Source organism: Dreissena polymorpha, chromosome 3 (genome assembly GCF_020536995.1).
Source record: "Dreissena polymorpha isolate Duluth1 chromosome 3, UMN_Dpol_1.0, whole genome shotgun sequence".
In the NCBI taxonomy this organism is placed as follows: domain Eukaryota; kingdom Metazoa; phylum Mollusca; class Bivalvia; order Myida; family Dreissenidae; genus Dreissena; species Dreissena polymorpha.
The window spans coordinates 88,075,988-88,092,214 of NC_068357.1; the positions used below are offsets into that span (position 1 = coordinate 88,075,988).

The 16,227-nt window shown below is 36.9% G+C and overlaps 1 protein-coding gene across 6 annotated transcripts in view; it reads left to right on the forward strand.

Annotated features, from left to right (window-relative positions):
• The window catches only part of LOC127875153 (protein PALS1-like), a 93,086-nt gene that overhangs the window by 58,683 nt on the left and 18,176 nt on the right, over positions 1-16,227 (forward strand). For all 6 annotated transcript variants that reach the window (XM_052419997.1, XM_052419996.1, XM_052419999.1 and 3 more), the window contains 4 exons: positions 2,790-3,076; positions 5,875-6,030; positions 12,866-13,027; positions 14,983-15,060. In XM_052419997.1, coding sequence (XP_052275957.1) covers positions 2,790-3,076; positions 5,875-6,030; positions 12,866-13,027; positions 14,983-15,060 — 683 coding nt within the window. The remainder of the gene's footprint in view (positions 1-2,789; positions 3,077-5,874; positions 6,031-12,865; positions 13,028-14,982; positions 15,061-16,227) is intronic.

Below are 16,227 nucleotides of genomic sequence, written 5' to 3' on the forward strand. Positions count from 1 at the left end.
TTGGAAAGCTTTTCAGTTTTATTGCATCCCCAATTGCACAATTATCTCTAGAAATTCTTGATCAGTTATTCAAATATTTTGAACTAAAAATCATCTGGAAATGTCAAACATCTATTGATGACTGATTTACAAAAGGACTTGATAGTATTAAATGACACACCTATATAAATAACAGGTTGTTTTTTCACCTGTATTTTGTATGCACTCGAAATTTGCTGATTCAGAGAGGTATATCATAAGCCATTGGCCTGTTCTTTTTGGTCTGTCAGTCTGAACAAGTTTAATCCAAAATAATAAGTTTGGTCTGACATCAATACCCTCCTTGACTACTGCACAAAGTCCAAATTCCTTTTTTTAATCTAACAAATTATGAGTATTGTTTAACATCAATATTCCTTGCTACAAAGATTTGATACTTACATGGATGATGTCCTTCAACCCTGTCAACACACCCACATCATCTTCTGACCTTTATTTGACCTTAACATTGACCTACGTTTACACTCTGACTATTTTAGAGGGTCTTGTTTAACGAAAATGTTTGGTAAAACTTCAATAGCTTTATCTACAAAGCTTTGACACTTGCATCAAGGCTACCCATGAACACTTTAAAAACCCACATCACCTGATCTCATTTGACATTGACCTACTTCTTTTACTAAGACAACTTAAGGTCAAAATTCTTGGTTGCCCTTTAAATAAATAGTTTACTTGACATCAGTTACAGATAAACATTAAAAAGCTTTGATACTTCAATGTATCACTTATTGAACACACATCATGTATGTATTTCTTTTGACCTTGAAGTCAAGTATAACCCATGAAAGTGCAAGCACTTATTTCCAATGGGGTCCTTTGGTTTTTTGCTGAAGAGACAGCAAGCAGTAGAGACAGTATCGGGATACAAGGAATCCGCGTGCGATACCCTAGCTCTTTGCAAATTGATCCCTTGGTTCTTTTACGTGCTCAGTGTATAGCACCGTTACACGCGATAATTACCTAAGGTTTCAGACCAGTACATCTCTAGTTGGGTGGGAAACACTTGAAGCACTTCTGAAATTTCCAGTGCCCCGGCCGGGTATTGAACCGGGGACTTCTGGAATGGTAGACCAGAGTGTTACCACTCGACCACCGCACCACCATCATCTGACCTTGACATTGACCTTTTGTGTTAATTGAAATCTTGTAATTAAAACTTATCTTATAAAACCCCTTAATTCTTGAACACATTCTATTATTATATTATTAAACAGTACCCACACATGTTTGGAATAATTTTCTTTATATCTTAACATGACATAATATTTCATTGCTTGCCTAGATGAGAATCTAAATATTTTGCAACAATTGTGATGATAATTTACATTAATGTACCACATAGAATTAATACAGAATGCAGAAAATCCCAAAGTTAAAAGGTTTGAACAATGGAAACAACTATTATATTTTATGATCCATCAAATCTCCAAATATTTAGTAACCTTATGCTTAAAAAATCAATGCCAACAGGCGACAGAATATCTTTTAGAGGAAACAGCAGCATTCCAGCTCACATTTCTGGGTGAATATTGAAATGTCACTTGCACAGAAGACACATTGGCACATGTACAGCGCATAATTGAAGAAGATTTTTGCGGATTATTAGAAATCCGCCACAAGAAGCTGTAGTTACTGGAATGATTACTGCCAAGATGTTATAATGAAACCCTTGGGATTTTCATAGCTGATGTTAAATGGAGCGCTTTATTATCTGTTTTCAAAAATATGGGGTATTAAGTGAAGAATTTTCTACAAGAAAAATGTTCAGTATATTTTTTACACATTCATTCCATTTATTAAAAATGAAAAAATTAGGTCCAACAGACATGTGACTCTTCAACAAGATGTTATTATATTTTAAACAAATAATCTTGAATTGTATTTGTGAGTTTCTGGAACAGTCTTAATTGTTTAAGTTAGTATACATAATCATTAGTTACATATTAAAGAAAAATTTCCATTAGATAACCATAATATTTAATCTTTGATGTTTGGCAATTTGGGATTTTTGTTTGCCGTATTACAAGAATATGTTGTTTAGCTTGATTCCTACAGACACAACCTCAAGTCTGTGTTCTGGGTAGAACCAGTTATTTGCATCTTTTCAAATGTGAAAACTCTTGGGAAATTTAAAAATACTGCCTCCCCAATTTAAAGACTGACACTTAATTCACCACACTTGTGCAGCTTCAATACCCTTAGGTACACCTGTGCTAGAACACTCTGATGTGTTATTTTTGTTGTGCCTATTCATGTATTGAGCCTCGTTCTTGGAAACTTGGGCTTAACCCTTTGCATGCTGGGAAATTTATCGTCTGCTAAAATGTCGTCTGCTGAATTTCTACAATTAGCATTTCTTCGATTTTTTTCTTCAAAAAATACTATCAGAATAGCAAACAGTTTGGATCCAGATGAGACGCCACGTTCTATGGCGTCTCATTTGGATCCAAACTGTTTGCAAAGTCCTTCAAAATTCGGTTCCCGCACTGAAAGGGTTAATGCATGTGCGTAAAGTGTGGTCCCAGATTAGCCTGTACAGTCCGGGTTAACTAGGGACGACACTCTCTGCCTAGACTTGATTTTCATTTATAAGAGACAAATTCTTTAAACGAAAAATTCCATGTAAGTGGAAGCGTTGTCGCTTATTAGCCTATGTGGACTGCAGAAGTTAATCTGGGTAATACTTTACTGACATGCACTAAGCCCAGCTTTCGTAGAGCCAGACTCTATTTAACATTTTGTTGTCGCAGGCAATGGGGATGTTCTGGCGCTGCTGCGTCACATGAAGGAGATTGTCCACTCCAAAGAAGGCAAAGAGAAACTGAAGTTCCTCACAAACTTTTTTGACCAGACCCAGTTTCAGAACGCGGTGGATGTCCACCAGAAAGTTCTGGAGGTTAAACGTCACACACCGCAGTACCGAGCAGAATGCCTGAACGCACGGGAGCTGAGGGAGGAGGGCGTGAGTGCGTTGTGTTCAATGAAGTCACCCGTTACCACGGAGCTACTCAGCATTCTTAACAAGCCACAGATGAAGGTGAGGGAAAGGGGCTGAGGGGATTCTTAATGAATTAATTGTTTTGGATCGTAATTTGATCAGTTTATTGCTTTTTAGCTTTTGTGAGTGCATTTTGTCATGCGTTCATCACAGTTAACAAGGGATCAGAACTGGGTCATGTTGTGTTAAATAGCTAGAAGATTCTTGTTGATAATAGTCTTTATTCTTATAATTATTTGAATAATAAGACAATAAAGCATGATTTCTGTAAATATAAGTATACAAAGGCATAGTTAAGTGATGGTGTATTGGACAATTATTGCAAAGCATACAGAAAGCCATAACAAATTTTATGCAAAATTTGCTTAGTTTCCAAAAAGACCGATGATCAGCATTACTCATTAAAGAAGAAAATCTTGATTGATTATTCTTGGGTAGAAATCAGTAATTCTATGATTATTTTCTTTTTACAAGAGTGTCTTGCTTATAATAGTTCAAGGCTATGGTTTCATGAAAAGAATTCTTATTCTCCAATTGATTTCTGTCATGAGCATTGTCAATCATGATAAAATGTTTCCCTTGTTAGATATGAGCCATTAGTGGGGAAATATTGCATATTTGCCCTAAGGCAAACTATTTTGTCAATATATCTAAAGCTAGTTAATGCCCCGGTGATACATGTACATGAAGTGCTACATCATCTAGCATGTAAAATTGCAAAAAATTGTTAATTGTTGGAACTTTCCTCAGCAAAAATGAGATGATTTGACATAAAAATTTAAGCAAGTCCTCAAAGCATATTCAAGCTTTCTGTAGCAACATATTTGTGAACATAATAATGTATTATATTTACCAATGATTTCTTTACAAAAGCACCTACATGTTAATCAAATTAGCAATACAATGTTAGCTATGTAAACAGTAGAAAGCTGGACAACATGGACCTGGCACTTGTGAACTCAATATATATGTTTAGATTGTTTCCTATGTTTGCAGTCGATTATATTCTTGCATGTTTGGCATGAGTTTAACAAGGCCATAACAGTATGCCAAGTGAGGAACAGTTCAATCAATTTAAATTGGTTTGAGTACAGGAACAAATTTATTCATCATAACTGTATTTTAATATATTCATGCATAAAAGTCAGTGCAAGGTTAATATTGGAGAGCGTAGCATCAACACTGCATGCATTCACTATAGTTTTATGAATAACTTACATTTGTCATCTTGCCATGTGTATATATATATTTAAAAGCCATGCAACATTTACAACATTGCTACCACAATTTGCTGTAAAAAAGAACCCCATAAATTATTGGGTTGAAAGATATCAGCTGCAGAATTTGCAATCCTTAACTTTTTATTCAATTCTGAATTTATGTCAGTCATTTATTTTGATTGTTGTGTTTAGTTCAACACTTTGAAAGGCTTTTTTATTTTGCAAAAGACTATTGCAGACTCCATTGTTCACTGGTTCACATAATTACATGGAAGAAAATGAGTTAAAATATACAGAGAGTTGAAATAAATTACTTACATCACTGGGACAATATCAAAGTATCTTGTATGATCTGTTCAGTACAGATAAACCAGTAAAGCACTCAGCACATAATCCACTTTTATCTGTCATCGTTCTGAATAGATACTCATTATTGTTGGTCGACCTAAATACCTGGCTATACACTATAAATGTTAACTAAAGAAATAGTGTAAATAATTGATAAGTCCAAGCTAGGGTCATTTATTAGCCATGTGTAGCATTTGACATCATACTGTTTGAGGGTTTAATACATGTACATGTATGTGAAGTGATAGCAATGTTTGCATTATTCATCTGATTGTTTACATATAAAAAGTTTGTCTTTCCTTAATCCTCTTTGGTTTAATGTCAGGTATTAAATTGAATTTATGCTTCTCCATTTTCAGTGCCATTTAAAACTGGCTCCCAGCATTACAAAAAAAGACGAGAATTTATAAAAATGTCAACCTTGTCCATGGGGCTGTTTAGTGTATGTCTGTCCAAATAAATTCTTAAATGCAACTGCCCCCCCCCCCAAAAAAAAAAAAATATATGTAATAAAATAATCATAATAAAAAATATGGCATTTGCGTTCTTTGGACAGTCCCATAAATTAGTGGCATTTTTGTCCTATGTAAAGTCTGAACTAGGAGGGGCGTTTGTGGCCTATGGTGAGGCCTAATTAGTGGATGCACATGTGCTGTATTGATTGTTCTTGTTAGTGGAAGCATTTGTGTCCTATAGGTCTTATAGGAGATCCCAGCTAGATGCAGCATTTTTGGCTTGTGCACAGGTCAGGTAAGTGCTCGGATTTGTGAACTGGCCCAAATAGTGGAGACATGGCCATGGACAGTCCAATATAGCGATCGCATTTCTGTCATCTGTACATTTTGAATTGGCAAGGGCAATGGTGTCCTAGTTCTCTTTAGAATTACTGAAAAACATTTTACTTTTAAAAGACATCATTGTGGAATCGGTAGTCATGTGAATTTGTTGTCATGTGATACAATGGTAAAAATAAAGACAAACTGTGGATAGAACTGAGCTTCAGTTTGTATATGCCTTCGACAAGAGTACAAAGTAAGTGTGCATATAAAGTCGTCCCAGATTAGCCTGTGCAGTCTGCAGAGGCTTATCAGAGACAACACTTCCCGCTTAAACTGGATTTTCACTTCCTTTAAATGAAAAATACCATAAAAGCTGAAAATGTTGATTAGCCTCGGCAAATCTGGGACGACACTACACACATGCATTAAGCCCCATTGTTTCCTGATCTATGCTCCAATCTATATGTCTAATTCTTTTATGTTGTGCCAGGAGCTGCTGTACACTCAGGACAGTGTTGCCGAACTCCAGTTCAAGTCTTCCGCGGACCAGGAGCCCCCCAATGAGGACCCACACATCCCTAACAGCGTTCCAGACACTGCCTCTGTCATACGAATTGTCCACCTGGAGAAGACCACCGAACCACTGGTACGCACTTTACTCTTTCCTACTCACAAGCAAAGTGAAAATGGCATTATGCAACCAGCATAAAACCAGAGAAACTAACAGGCTGTTCAGGTTTAATGCTGTTTACTGCTCATCAGTGTCATAGGGTTGAACATAGTGATTGTCTCTTAGGAGAAGACCAACAACATCCACTAATACACGATTAATCCTTTCCACTAAGATATGTATTTTGACACATATGAAATACCTTTGAAAATGCATATCAAATTAAAGACTTTTTAAACTAAATTCAAGTTGAAAAGGCTTCATTTTCGGACCCTAAGATATTGATGAGCAGCATACAGCATAAAACCTGCATGTTACCTGCAGGCTGTTCTGGTTTTATGCTGGTTGAATATAGCCATTTTCACTCTGTTTCTGAGCTGGAAAGGGTTTACAATTATGATATTATTGATTAAAATACTGGTAACTAACATTAAACTAGCAACGCATACTCTTTCACATTGGCCATCTCTGGATTATTATCATACACTATGCGGCCCGCGATTTTTGCCGAAATCACCGATACGCGGTGGTCATTATTTATTTTGGGTGAGAAATCACCGCAATCTCGCGCGTTTCATCACGCTAGGTCGAGCATGATCACTGCAAATACGATAAATATAATCTCCGCGGTGATTCACCGCAATTCACCGCGTTCCTGTCAACGTGGTGAAGAAAGATTTTCCTATGTTACATGTACATATATAATCTTCACAGAGATTATAGCAAAATGGGATTATTAGCATTGTTGGCAGATATAATTGAGTATCCTTTTTAAAATGTCAATATGTATTCCACACCCATGTCCCTGACAGGTTTTTTTTTTTCTTTTTAAATGCTGTGTTTAAAACAAAACAGTGTTCGCACCTAGCTTTATGTTGCCGCACCTGGAAGAGTGATAATTGCGTTTTTGATTATGCAATTAACAGTTTGAAGCCATGGAGAACTCATAACTGATTGTAATGTAATCGTTGTATTTTTCCGAGTCTCTCGATTCCCCGATACATACGTTTCAACTGTTTCAATCACATACATGCAACTTCTTCCGTCTTTATCCATTACTCGATAATCCCGCATATGCCCGATTTCCATTTTAAAAGCGAATTCTGGTTAATATTGACAATAAGAGTCCCAAAGAATGTCATACACAAACGTTCGAGATTATCAAATGAATTTCGGCATATGTTTCTAATTAAAGATTTGATGAAATAAGCGCCCAATCAGATCAGTTGTATTGTACATGCGTAAATCACCTTACACGGTTTGCATGGTCGTGTGCAGCTATGTTTGGTTACAAATTCTAGCCACAAATACATAGTGCAAATGAATTAAATTAATTTCTTTGTTCTGATAAAAAGCGCGCGAAAATTGGCGTGTGTGTATTTATTTGTAAATAAACATTTCATAGTGTGTAAAACATTGATATCATTAATTTTAATTAAAGTTTCCATTAAAAGTTTCGTTGTGAATTTCAACTTAATTACCGGGGTACCTCGGGAAATACTTGGCTTTGACATTTCCTCTAAATAAAATATAATTGAAACACGCTGTATTGTAACCGTTACGCTGTTTCAGTTCCTTTGTTATTGAAACAATTATTGCATTGTATACTGACTACACACAAATGTCGTGTACAGTTCATAATATTCTTCAACGACCAATAAACAAATTAATTTAAGTTTAGATTTAATGCAACATGTACACATCATTTGCTGGGAATAGAGAAAGGGAGTTAATATTGTGAAAATAAACCAATATCTGTTTATTGAAATTGTCATTAGCAATTCTTATGAAAATAAATATCGTTATTTTAAATGTTTTATGCAAGTCTGTTTCCGAGAGCATATATGGGAATTAACTGTGTGAGCTACTTCAATATGTTAACAGCTATACAATCATTGTTTTGACAGACGACGCGTGCAAGATCGTAAGTTTGTTTCTGGTAATACACAGGATATTAGATGTTCGGGGCTTGATTGGATAATAAAACAAAGACGTAGTTGGCGGTTTTCAGTAGAACTTTTGACTTACCAACTTAATTGATAGTGCACATGCTTATCTAACATTTAGGGATCATCAACACGGGTCCTAGCAACTTCCACGGACCATAATACACAGCCCGATGGTTACTTTCAGTAGCACACGTGGTCAGAAACTAACAACTTCGAGTAATAAAGCACAGAGATTATGATCTAAAAAATTGCACGAGGTCCGAAATGAAACAAAATGCCACCGAATCAAACGATTCACCGCCTAATTTTAAGTGTAACAAATTATGTTTGAAACATTTTAAATAACGATAATTCCGAATGATCACGGCTTCCATTTTCAAAAGTATATGCCGTTCAACATTGCTCGATAAATAGTAAAGACAAACGTTTACTATTGTTCCATCAAATGCATTTTATACGCTACTATTTTATTAATTAGATCTAGCAGCCCAATCGGGATTGGAGACTCGTACATCATCTGAAGCAAAATTTAAATTTAGATGCACATGTAAAAGTCATTTTCTGAAAATCGGGAAGAAGTGAAAGTATTCATTTTACAAATAAACCATTTGATTTTATTCAAATGATCGACATTTTTTATATTTGTGTCGTCTGTGTATTTTAGCAAGTTTTATGCAAATATATATCGTTTATTTCAACGTTCAAAGCAAGTTTCGTTTCCGAGATTAAACCTATGTAAATTTCTTCGATATGGTTACTGACCTACAAAATCATTGACAGATGGTAATTGTATGAAGTATGCAAAGAAGCTGACGAAATGTTAAAACAATGGCGTAGAAGTAAAAATATCAGGTTATTATCTGTACTTGTTTCTTATATCCGCGAATTATCGCCGAGTGCCTCGGCTTGATTCGGAGTGAATACTCGTTGTGGCTGCGGAGAAACTTCGAGAACCAAAGAATCTGTAGCCGCGAACTTTGTTGGTTTTGCGTGAGCCGTACTGTACAATTGTTATTTCAACAAATAAAGATATTGTTTGGAAATCAGGATTCGACATTCAGCAAGTACGGTGTTTACTTTCATATTGGAATACATTTTCGCAATATAATGTGATCGTCAATAATAATGACATTAGTTAATAAGTTGAAATTTAAATATAGTAGTCAACGCCAATCACGGCGATTCGCGGTTTTTTGCGATGAACCTACAGCTGATCTTTATCCAAGATGGTCCCAGTGAAATCATGGCTGAATCACCCGTAGAGTGTTATCACGGTGCATCACCACGATTTGCGGCGAATCACCGCGATTTGCCACGTTGACCCAAACGCGGTGATTGGTGATTTAGGCAAAAATCGCGGGCTGCGTAGTGTATTTACACGAGTGAAAGTTTGTTGTAATGCTCCCACTTTCTTATTGTCACAAATAATCATAATGTCTGGACAACATGTCGCCTGGAACGACCATGTTGGTCACTTCAAGGTCAAAATCATAGTGGACAGTGGACACTTGATGTTTCTGCAAAGTCCTCATATGGACTGTGCTTTGTGGACAAGGGGTTTTAATGCATGTGCGTAAAGTGTCGTCCCAGATAAGCCTGTGCAGACCGCAGAGGCTAAAAATTGATGACACTTTCCGCCTAAACTGGGTTTCTGCTAAAAAGAGACTTTCTTGAAACAAAAAATAGCATAAAAGTGAAAGTGTCAGACCTGATTAGCCTGTGCGGACTGCACAGGCTAATGTGGAACAACACTACGCTCATGCTTTAAACCCGCTTTTCACGGAGCATGGCCCAATTATGGTACAACATTTAGTGATAGATGTTTATTTGACTGTCAGTTCTATATCTGTATAGAATATTTGCTATTAGAGTGTATGATCATTTTCAATACAAAATATTGTATGCACTAACTACAATTATTGGTTAAAGGTCTAATGGTGTATCATTTGCAAGACAACATGTTGTATGCACTAACTATGGTGCTTGTTTAAACGTCAAATGTCATGTTGCATAGGCTTCATGTTTAGCAACAGGGACAAAGAACTGGTAGTCTGGTACATACAGGCTGTATTAACTGTTTGCATTATGTAGGGCACACCACACTCTTGGTACACAATTCTTGCTCTAATTATACCCCCACAAACGAAGTTTAGGGGGGTTTATAGGAGTGAACTTGTCTGTCGGTCTGTCTGTCGGTCTGTATTAAGTGTCCGCTCTCTAATTCAAGTAGTTTTCATCCGATCTTCACCAAACTTGGTCAGAAGTTGTATCTACATGATGTCTAGGCCAAGTATGAACATGGGCCTTGCCGGGTCAAAAACTAGGTCATGGGGTCACTTAGTGTGTTTTAAACTGCACTATGTTGTCCGCTCTCTTATTCAAGTAGTTTTTATCCAATCTTCACCAAAATTGGTCAGAAGTTGTATCTTGATAATGTCTAGGGCATGTTTGAATATGGGTCATGCCGGGTCAAAAACAAGGTCACGGGGTCACTAAGTGCATTTTAAACATCACAATGTTGTCCGATCTCTAATTCAAGTAGTTTTCATCCAATCTTCACCAAACTTGGTCAGAAGTTGTTATGATGTCTAGGTCAAGTTTGAATATGGGTCATGCTGGGTCAAAAACTAGGTCACGGGTTATCTTAGTGCGTTTTAAACCTCATCCTGTAGTCCGCTCTCTAATTCAAGTAGTTTTCATCCAATCCTCACCAAACTTGGTCACAAGTTTTATCTAAATGATCTCTAGGACAAGTTTGAACATGGGCCATTCCGGGCCTAAAACTAGGTCACGGGGTCACTTAGTGCGTTTTTTAACATTCAGCATGGTGTCCGCTCTCTAATTCAAGTAGTTTACATCCGACCTTCACCAAACTTGGTCAGAAGTTTTATGGAGATGATCTTAAGGCCAAGTTAGAACATGGGTCTTCCTGGGTCAAAAACTAGGTCAAGGGGTCACTTAGTGTGTTTTAAAAATTGAGAATGGTGTCCGCTGTTTTTTGTGAAGACGACATGCAAAATATTATGTGTCAATGCGGCATGTGGGGGTATTCGTCACGTCTGTGACAAAGCTCTAGTTATGTTACAAATATAGATCTCATATTGTTTTAATTTTTTGTGTAATATTAAATATTCATATACTGTACAAATGATTTAACTTTAAATGTCAAAAAATATAGAATGAAGACAGTAAGTGCTTCATGTCAGATTATGACTTGCTGGTGACGACTTACTATTACTTGGTAACGTACCAGATGCTCCATATAAATGTCATTTGTTGACAGGTTCAGTTTGCACATTGTAAACTCATAAATAATAGTTGTTATAGTCTTTGCAGATATAAGTGTTTTTCTCTATATTCTTTGAAATATTTAAGTTAAGCCATTTTTTTCTTTTTGTTTTAAAGCCTTTGAACTGTCAAAGATAAAAACTGAAATTGTTTTGCATTTGGAGGGCAAATAGCCCTGTGTTTTAAATAATCAAAATGTCTTGCTTTATGTTGTATAAAGTAATGTTTACACTTTCCCAATCAGAAGCAAAGTAAAAATGGCTATATGCCAACAGCATAAAACCAGAACAGACTGCCAGTTTCTATGCTGTTTGCTGCTCACCAGTATCTAAGGGTTGGAAATGAAGCCTTTAAAACTTGAATCTACTAAGAAAGATCTTTAATTAAAATTTAACTTTCTAAGGGAATACAAATGCATCAAAATACATATCTAAGTGGTAATGGTTTAACCACAACATATTTGCAATTGTTTATTATGCCCCCCTTCGAAGAAGAGGGGGTATATTGCTTTGCTCATGTCGGTCGGTCGGTCTGTCGGTCCGTCCACCAGGTGGTTGTCAGACGATAACTCAAGAACGCTTGGGCCTAGGATCATGAAACTTCATAGGTACATTGATCATGACTCGCAGATGACCCCTTTAGATTTTGAGGTCACTAGGTCAAGGTCACGGTGACCAGAAATAGTAAAATGGTTTTTGAATGATAACTCAAGAACGCATACGCCTAGGATCATGAAACTTCATGGGTAGATTTATCATGAGTTGCAGATGACCCCTATTGATTTTGAGGTCACTATGTCAAAGGTCAAGGTCACGGTGACCCGAAATAGTAAAATGGTTTCCTGATGATAACTCAATAACGCATACGCCTAGGATCATGAAACTTCATGGGTAGATTGATCATGACTCGCAGATGACCCCTATTGATTTTGAGGTCACTAGGTCAAAGGTCAAGGTCACGGTGACCCGAAATAGTAAAATGGTTTTCAGATGATAACTCAAGAACGCATACGTCTAGGATCATGAAACTTCATGGGTAGATTGATCATGACTTGCAGATGACCCCTATTGATTTTGAGGTCACAAGGTCAAGGGTCAAGGTCACGGTGACCCGAAATAGTAAAATGATTTTCGGATGATTACTCAAGAACGCTTTTGCCTTGGAACATGAAACTTCATAGGTACATAGATCATGACCCGCAGATGACCCCTATTGATTTTCAGGTCACTAGGTCAAAGGTCAAGGTCACAGTGACAAAAATCGTATTTACACAATGGCTGCCACTACAATGGACAGCCCATATGGGGGGCATGCATGTTTTACAAACAGCCCTTGTTTGTAGTTAAATGGCAACAAAAGTAAGGATCTTCATATAAATGTTTAAAGCTTTGGATTGGAGGTGAAAAAATTCAATGAGAATGTACAGATTGGAGAAGGGAATATTTCCAATCAAAGGGGACAAACTGAGTGAAAATACTATAGGGGAAAATAATTTGATTGGTGGAGGAAACTCATTGAAAATGAATAATATATTCTGTTTCTGGAATTGAAAATCTATGTTCTGTGTATATCAGGGTGCAACGGTGCGTAATGACGGCGAGTCTGTGATCATAAGCCGTATCGTGAAGGGTGGGACAGCAGATAAGAGCCGGTTGCTTCACGAGGGAGATGAGATACTCGACATCAACGGCATGTCCATGAAGGGAATGGACATCAATGAAGTGTCAGACAGACTCGTAAGTATATGAAACCTTGTTGTGGGAACACTGGGCTTAATTCATGTGTGTAAAGTTTCTTCCAAGAATAGCCTGTGAACTCTGCACAGCTTTATCAGGGACAACACTTTCCGCATAAACTTTATTTATGTTAAATAAGTCACACCAAAAATTCCATTAAAGAGAAAAGTGTGGAGTGCTAATCTGGGAGTGCACTTTGTGCACATGCATGAGGCCAGTGTTCCAAGAACAAGGCTTATATGAAACTAACCACACAACTATTAGACCAGTCGATGTGCAGCCATGTTCGGGTGTCACACAGGTCTAACTAATATTTAAATGAAAAGATTAGACAAAACTTTGTGTAAGGCTCTGAAATTCCTGGCCAATATAGCCAAGTTGGATAAAAAAAAAGTTTTTGTAGACAGTTTTAGATATTAACAAGCTGGAATAGCGCACTGTGAACACCTTATGCCTCATTGACGTATAAACATAAAATAAATCAAAATGCAGAAAATATGCAAGATTAACTTTTGTTGAGTTTGAAACATTTTAAAATACAGGCCAATCGTATTGCTTTTACTATTTCAGCTTTATTTTCCATAACAATCAGTTAGATAATACAAGTTAATATAGATTGAGGCAAAGATGAAGCTTTATAATTATTATCGCCATGGAGCCTGCTCATATTAGCATGTCAGGGGTGTGATTTTTCCTCGGATTCGCGGATTTCCGCGGATCGGGTTGTCTGGGGTCATTTCCGCGATATGCGTAAATTTGAAACAAAATGGGTGAAAGTACGACCGAATCTGCGGGTGTTTTTCATAAGCGGCCCAAAAAATCCGCGGCCTGTGAAACTTCTCCGCATTTAACACTGGTATTCTGTCATAACATATTTTCAAAAGAGCGATGTCATTGGCTTTCGTTTCCCAATCTTCCAATTAAAATCGGTCTTTTAAAACGTGTTTCATATTTGGATTGCAAATGGCGCCTTTGTGAAGCATTAATGAAGACGAACTAACGAATCTCACAAAATCTCGGAGATTTAGCAATTATTGAAAAACAAAATTAAATGGGAAAGGGAAGAAACAACAGTGGATAAAAATCAGAAAGCACTGAATGGGTACGGAAGATCGACTGTCTTGGTAAGGCTGAAGTCATATTTTATTTATGTGAACAAATCTGAACTACGTAAACTCAAACTGTGGTAAAATGTCGTTAGTTGAACACTGTAATATTGTTGACCTTATGTAGAATTTAAAGGCATTGAGCTCAAACGAAAGATTGCCGCCATCGTTCACAGGTATCGGAACACTCATTGATTTTGATCACAATTAATACTCGGGTGACTTTGCATAACATGTTAAGTGATTTTAAAAAGATTTTCATAAAAGAAATCATGTTGATGAGTTTAAGATGGTGTTTATTTAAATGTCTGTTTAACGGTTTGTCATTGCGTTATGCATGCAATTCGTGTAGTCAAAATCAGTCTACAGAATTTTCCTCCCCTCAGACTTCACCTCAATCACACCCCTGCATGTAGTGCTCAATTGGGAGCTTTTATAGTCAGTAGTTGTCTGTCTTTGTCGACAGTTTTAGTACAGCAAAATTATTGTCTCTAAAACTGATCTATGGAATTAATACAACACAGAATGAATGTTCCTTGCACTGTTCTCAAACATATGACCAGGGCTTTTTCCATACATGTATTTATGGACAACTCTGCCAATCTGAGATATCAAAATAATGCAGGTAAGTTTTTCTGAAAAGGTCCTTACAAAAAATCCCTCTAATAATTTTCAAAATCAAGGCTGTCAGTGGTCATGGTTGATGTAAATTGTCAACTTATTCTTCACCACTAAAAATGCAAGTTTTGTTTATTATGATGATATGATTAACTCATTTCATAGTCTCAGCGTCCTTGTAATTTTGTTATGAGTTTTAAAGACTGGTATGTTTCTTTTGTTCATTTACAGGCTGAAATGACGGGCACAATAACGTTCACCATCTACCCGTGCAATGAGTACACCCCAGCGCCAGTTAATACCAGCATTGTAAGTTACCTCAGTAATCGCCACTGAATTGTAGAGTCATATTCTGAGAATAGTGGGTTGATGCATGTAGGTTTGAAAATAGCGGGTTGATGCATGTAGGTTTGAGAATAGTGGGTTGATGCATGTGGGTTTGGGAATAGTGGGTTGATGCATGTAGGTTTGGGAATAGTGGGTTGATGCATGTAGGTTTGGGAATAGTGGGTTGATGCATGTAGGTTTGGGAATAGTGGGTTGATGCATGTAGGTTTGGGAATAGTGGGTTGATGCATGTAGGTTTGGGAATAGTGGGTTGATGCATGTAGGTTTGGGAATAGTGGGTTGATGCATGTGGGTTTGGGAATAGTGGGTTGATGCATGTAGGTTTGGGAATAGTGGGTTGATGCATGTGGGTTTGAGAATAGTGGGTTGATGCATGTAGGTTTGGGAATAGTGGGTTGATGCATGTAGGTTTGGGAATAGTGGGTTGATGCATGTGGGTTAATTGTCATTCTAGATTAGCCTGTTTAGTTCTCACTGGCTAATCAGGGACAACACTTGCCACAGAGTATTTTTTGCTTGGTAAAGACTTGCTTTTCCTTTAAAGAAAAAAGACAATTAAAGCAGGAGTGTCATTCCTTATCAGCCTGTGTGGATTGCACAGAGAAATCTGAGATGACACTTTGCACACCTGCAGTGAGCCCAGTTTTCCAAGAATGGGGCTCTGTATTATGTGCTGGCTTCCCATGATCATGTTGCTCCTTGGTGCAATGGTAGCTTTTCTTAAATTTCCACAAGATTCGCATATTTGCTTTAGACACTGCAGCTTACTTTGTGTTCAATTAAAACACAATCATCAAATTATTCCAATGAATTGGAATGTAAGAACTTAAAATAATAAAACGTTTCATTTGTTCACTGTAATAACGTTATTGCAACCATATTCACATACATTTGCTATAAGACCCTTGTTGCAACCAAATTGACATAACATTTCTATTGAGGCCTATGTTATTGCAACCAAATTGACATACATTTGCTATAGAGGTCCATGTTATTGCAACTTAATTCACATAAATTTGCTATAGGTCAGGTTCATGTTATTGCAATCAAATTGACATAAATTTACTATAGACCCCCATGTAATTACAACTTAATCCAGGGTTTTTTTTGGCCCAATTTTATAGCCGA